The sequence below is a fragment of the Dendrobium catenatum genome, unplaced genomic scaffold, assembly GCF_001605985.2.
Source record: "Dendrobium catenatum unplaced genomic scaffold, ASM160598v2 fragScaff_scaffold_802, whole genome shotgun sequence".
Taxonomy (NCBI): Eukaryota; Viridiplantae; Streptophyta; class Magnoliopsida; order Asparagales; family Orchidaceae; genus Dendrobium; species Dendrobium catenatum.
In genome coordinates, this window is record NW_021319264.1 from 239647 (window position 1) to 245911 (window position 6265).

The 6265-nt window shown below is 40.2% G+C and overlaps 1 protein-coding gene across 3 annotated transcripts; it reads right to left on the reverse strand.

The window, feature by feature from the left end:
- Positions 1-280: 280 nt before the first annotated feature.
- On the reverse strand, positions 281-2685 carry LOC110112316 (probable GDP-L-fucose synthase 1). 3 transcript variants are annotated; one of them, XM_028696668.1, is made up of 3 exons: positions 2358-2685; positions 1289-2263; positions 281-588 (listed from the first exon to the last, which is right to left on the reverse strand). In XM_028696668.1, exons 1-2 carry the CDS (start codon positions 2374-2376, stop codon positions 1293-1295), a joined length of 990 nt encoding a protein of 329 aa, XP_028552501.1. In that variant the 5' UTR covers positions 2377-2685; the 3' UTR covers positions 281-588; positions 1289-1292. The 3 variants fall into 3 exon arrangements, with proteins under 3 accessions (XP_028552501.1, XP_028552500.1, XP_020700161.1); XM_028696667.1 differs by having other exon boundaries at positions 1282-2263; XM_020844502.2 differs by lacking the exon at positions 281-588 and having other exon boundaries at positions 1057-2263.
- Between the last annotated feature and the right edge of the window lie 3580 nt (positions 2686-6265).

A 6265-nucleotide genomic window follows, 5' to 3' on the forward strand; every position in this document is an offset into this window, starting at 1 on the left:
AAACATAAATAATTTAAAAAAAAAAACTTATAGAACAACAATAGAACTTGTGATGGATTTTTTTTTCTCTGACTAACTTTCATAAGGAAAAAAAAAACAATGGTTGAACTTTTCATAGTTCAAAGACTACTTCCAGATGGCTATAGGCTATATTCATACATAGTTTAAGGGGAAAAAAAAGAATCAACTACAGAAAAATATCTTGCATGAAATGATCAAAATAGAAAAATAAAAAATTAAGAACAGCTATAGAAAAATATCATGCATGATATGATCAAAATAGAAAAGTGAAGCATCCTTGCATAGAAAATAGCCAAAAAATAAGTAAAAATAACGGATATAATTGCTCCCCACCATCATAACTTAGAATCCTCAGAGCTAACAAACAATTCTCGTAAGATTGAAGCGTAGTAGTTAAATAGCTGTGAACGGCTCCTGGACTATATTAAAAAACTGTGAAGAAAGCGCCTTAATCGATAAGCTTAAGACTTCATACCATAGAAGCCGAAGATTTCAAATGAGCTGCAGGAGAGATTTGATTTGAAACACTCTAAGGCTTCGTTTGGGATGGCTAAGAAAGCCGCCCACCTAAATACCACCAAATCAGAGTTAAAGTAAACACATCCTGATAAAAGACACCTTAGATAGTATGACAGCAACAAGCAAAATCAAAACTAGAGCTTGCAAAGGAGATGAACAACAGGCTGAATCAAATTTAGGTTTTGGGGGCGGCTTTTTTACCGCTTCTTAAAGATGTTTTTTAGTATAAAAAATTTATTTTTTGTACTCAAAAGCTGCTTTAAGAAACGGATAAGAAAGCCGCCCCAAACAAAACCTTAATGAGTTCAAGAGTTCAATATAAGAACGTAATGTCATCTCAATGTTAACAGATCCATCTATCTTAATGTGGGCAAATCAAACTAACAAAATCAGCACCATCATCGAAGAAAATTCTGAAAAAAATAATGGCATTATGCAACAAAACTAAAAAATCTAATTACCATTGAGTAAATATTCTCACATGCAAATTAAAACAGAAGAATAATCAAGATCATCTAACTGAAAAGTTTCTTTAATAAGAAAATTAAGAAGCTTCTGCCTGTCAATAGATTATTCAATCTCTTGTATAACTCTTAGTTCCTTCAAAATGAACAAAAGCAAGATAGCTACTGGACATAAGAAGCTCAATGAATAACACAACCAATACAATTAAAGTACAGAAGAAATTGCAGATAAAAATAACAATTTGATAATAATGAAAAGATGAAGATGAAGCTTAACATCTCACTGCATCATTGCTGCTTCAGAACGTTCTCCGAGTACCACCTGTAAGTTTCCACAAGCCCCTCCTTCAACGGGATCCTCGGCTTCCATCCCATCCCTGCCAGCACAGAATTATCCATCAACTTCCTCGGTGTTCCATCAGGCTTTGTGGTGTCCCACACTAAAGCTCCATTGAAACCAACCACCTCTTTCACCAGCTCAGCCAGCTCTTTTATGCTCACCTCTCTCCCACTCCCCACATTCACATGATCCAGTCCGGAATACTGGTCCATCAAGAAAAGCACAGCATCGGCAAGATCATCTACATGCAGAAATTCCCTTAGTGGCGAACCAGTGCCCCAGACCACCACTTCTTTCGCTCCGTTGGTCTTAGCCTCGTGGAATCGACGGATTAAGGCTGGCAAAACATGAGAGTTCTCGGGATGAAAGTTATCATAAGGTCCATATAGATTAGTGGGCATTGCAGAGATGGCGTCCCAGGAGTATTGGATTCGGTAGGCCTGACACATCTTAATGCCGGCGATCTTGGCGATGGCATACCACTCATTGGTAGGTTCAAGAGGACCGGAGAGAAGCGCTGACTCTGGTATAGGCTGCGGAGCCAACTTTGGGTATATGCAGGATGAGCCGAGGAAAAGGAGCTTGCGGACAGATCCGCAGCGATAGGCAGCTTCAATGACGTTTGTCTGAATCTGGAGATTAACGGTGATGAAGTCGGCGGGGAAAGTGGAGTTGGCGTGGATGCCTCCGACCTTGGCGGCGCAGAGGACAACGTAGCGCGGGCCCTCGGCGGCGAAAAAGGACTCGACTTTAGACTGACGGGTAAGATCAAGCTCACTACGCGAGCGGACGAGGAGGTTTGTGAAACCTAGGGAAACGAGACGGCGGAGTACGGCGGATCCGACAAGACCGCGGTGTCCAGCGACGAAGACCTTCGCCGACTTGTCGGATAAGAAGTTGGTTTCCGGCGATTGTGTTCCTGATGTAAGAAAATATTAGGGTTCACTCTAATGCAGAAATAGGGATGGGACGGAGATATCAGGAAAAGAGATTGGATAACTAAGGATCATTACCATTCCCTGCGTTTTCCATGTTCTTTTGGACGTTTCTCCCTGCGCGAGAAGAAGAAGGGGCTGTTCGACAACAGGATTTATGCAGGATTTGTGCGCCCCGTAAATCTCACGGCGGAATAAATCCTCCGTTCCCTCTTTTTGCTATAAATCCCGGATTTACTAAATCCTGTAGTTCGTCGGTTTACGGGATTTGGCCGAAGAAGCGCGCGGCGAGCGAGCTCCCGTCGCTGCTTCCGATCCAACAGGAAGGGAACGTCGTCCAAGGAGCGAAGTCCAACAGCAAAGCTAAGGAGCCGAAGAAGCGACGGGTGCTCGACGAAAAGGAGGATAAAAATATAGGGATTTTTACATGCATACCACTTTATTTGTTTCATATTACATATTTAATATTTAATTTTTAAATATTACATTAATATCACCTACATATTATTTTCATAACAAAAGTACCACTCCGTGAAATGCTTCCCTCACTCCGTTTTCTTTCCCGCCTGTGATTTTCGCGGGAGAACAAGATGTTTCAGCGAAACCTTATGTATCCCGGCTTCAGCTCTGCTCTTCCCGTCTCTGCTCTTCACGCCTCTGCTCTTCACGGATTACCAGTGCTTCACGCCTCTGCTCTTCACGGGTAACCGGTGAGATTTAATGTTTTTTTTATGGGATTAATTTTTTTGTCATCACTTCACGGATAACCAGAGAAGTAATGAGTTTAACCTTAAACATTTTATGTTCTCCTTACCATATTTATGGTTTAATGGATTAATTTTTTTGTCATCTTATTTCAGCTTGAAGTTAATAAAAAATGACAACCTCGTGGCACAATTCGACAATGCATGAATGTTGTGACGAAGTAATAGATATGTGGAGATAAAGAAGAGCATTTGTTTATTGCATTTAAATTTGGAGGAATTTGGGTTGACACGAAGGACCAATCTAGAAAGAGATATATTGGCGGCAAACAAAGGATTGTGAAACTTGAGATAGGACATATAAATATTTTTAAGATTAGAACAGAGATTGTTAGAATATGTCCTTGGTTGAATGGACATCAATACAACATGCATTATCACATTAATGGAACATCACCCAAGGAGTACAAAGTAATTAATTATGTGATGACGTGAGCCTGTTGGTAAACCAAATGAATGAAAATTCACGTGCCAAAATAGTTATCTCATTGTACGAAGTTGATGAAGATCATTCAAACTCACATATTATGGGGAATGAGAATTTTGAGCAAATAATAGATGGGTCCATTTCTTAGAACGATGGTGGTTTGAGATTTAAAAATACCAGAGTGGAGGGAAAAGTGTCTTAGTTATGCAGCAAAAAATTGGACAGACCAAATTGGAAAATGCACAGCAACACTGCACACCGAAAGCTCCAACATTTCAACTATTTGTGCTAACTGGAGATCCCTTTTCCTGTGAGATGTAATTTTGAGATATTTAAAATCTGGACGTTTTGGACCTGTGAGGAAGATGCCCGGAGGAAGATCGATAAGGAAGATGCCCGGAGGAAGATCGATAAGGAAGATGCCCGGAGGAAGATCGGCGAGGAAGTTGCTCGGAGGGAAGATCTGTGAGGAAGATGCCCGGAGGGAAGATCTGCGAGGAAGATGACCGGAGGGAAGATCAACGCGAAAGAAAACACCTGGCGACAGCTCGCGGGGAGGAGGATGAAAGGGTTCGCTGGCTAGGGCATTCCTAACGAATTCGGACGGAGTGAGGAAGCATTTCACGGAGTGGTACTTTTGTTATGAGAATAGTATTTAGGTGGTATTAATGTAATACTTAAGAATTATGTGTTAAATATATAATATGAAACAAATAAAGTTGTATGTATGTAAAAATCCCAAAAAAATAACCCTAAGGGGTTGTTTGGCAAAAGTGGGATTTAACTTTAGTTGGATTTAATAAATCCTGTAAATTCGGATTTAATAAATTCGAAATGTATTAAATCATAAAAATTGTTTGGTATGTCAAATGTTAAATATTGTTAAATCCTTAGAAACTGTTTGGTAACATATTTCAGGATTTATGACATTTAGGGATTTAAATGTGAAGAATATAATTATAAATTAAAAAATAAATTTATAATTAAAAATAAAAATTAATATGTTATAAATTTAATAACATATTAAGTACAAATTATTCATTAATTAACATGTGCCTGAGCATGGTATGACATTAAAGTTTGGGTTTCTCACATAAAAGCTTCACAGTTGTAGATCAATACATACAAATCTGATGCGTCTGATCCAGTGCTTTTTTTTTCAAAGAAATAATTAGAAAATAAATACACTTACCTGCCAAACAACACAAATTGCTAGATAAAAGAAGAAAAGGTATCTGACGCTAAGCAATAACAAATTGGAAAAGTAATCTCAATATATCCTGCAAACTGCTATTACATCACAACGAAAGCACAATAAACGAAAGCCGATGCTCGATTGTGTAAATGAAACGAAAACCTAATTTTTTTTTGAGAAACACAGCCAAGGGGAGAGAGTTTTACCTCTGAAGATTACTGCAAGCTTGTTGATTTGATTACTGCAAGCTTGTTGATTTGCTGTAGCGAGATTACTAGCGAAGTAGCGAGATTCTGAAATGCTGAGCCGGAGTTGTTGCAGCTGCGAATTTGGGGAAATACCTAAACTGAAATGGTGAGCGAGTCCGATGTAGCTGACAACTGAGTTCCCGAGCGTGGTAAGATGAGGCGGAACGAGCGAAGAAATGTATGAAGTGATCTGATATAGCGGAACTTTGCAAAGAAGACAACGGATATTTCGCTGATAAATGTAAAGGCATTCATGTATTTCTCATACCTACGAACAGCGGGAAGCATCCAAACGCAGGGGCAAATTATTGGGTCAGGTGATCAGAGGCGAAAAATAAGTTCGGACATCCAATAAAAATTTGCCGCGTCAGCTTGCGCTTTAGTTGAGCTTTTTGACTTGCGCTTTGGTTGCGCTTTAGTTGCGCTTTGGTTGCGCTTTTTGACTTGCGCTTTAGTTGCGCTTTGGTTGCGCTTTGGTTGCGCTTTAGTTGCTCTAATTTTAAAATAATATTTTATTAATATCCGGACCCATCTCTGCGTTCGATCACCTGACCCAATAATTTTCCCAAACGCAGGAGGCTTCCTCCGGACGTAGAAAGCAACCGCGGGAGGCAGAAATTTTCAGACCAGAGCATGACCGCGTAACACCAAACCACCTCTGGGTTACATTTCGTGCCGCACAGTAGGGAAAAATCCGTCCCAAATGCACCCTTAGTCGTTGATGTTAGGCTTCATTGCTTCGTAGGAGGTGTAGAGATTGCATGCATCGCTTCTTCATTTCCTTCGTGACTGTTCAACTTCGCTCCTTTGACGTCTTTCCCTTCCTGTCGGATCGAAAATTTTGACATTTTGATCGGAAGCAAGAACAGGACCTCGCTAGCTGTGAAGGTAACTTTCTCCCTTTCGCGCGCTTCTTCTGCTAAATCCCGTTAAATCCGCCGAACAAAGGGATTTTGTAAATCCGGGATTTAAGCCGTAAATCCCTAAATCCGGGATTTACGGAATCCCGGGATTTAACGAGCACACAAAAACCATTTGGCTGGATTTAGCATAAATCCGAATTAAATCCGGGAATAAATTCGATACCAAACAGCCCCTAAAGCCTCCAAGCTATTACTGCTTGGCCACATTACAAGATTGGTTCGGTGCCGGTCCCTAGACGTCCGAGTGTATGAGTTTGAATGGTGAGGAAGTGATCAAGCTTCTTTTATTAAAGGAGAGCTTGTGACTCTTGGGCACATTACAAGATTTTCACAATAATGATAAAGATGAATTTGTAAAAGCAGTAATGTTATTTGCAAGAGTGGCAAGGAGCCGGTTGTTCGGATGTCTGAGGCGAGCGTGCCAAAGTT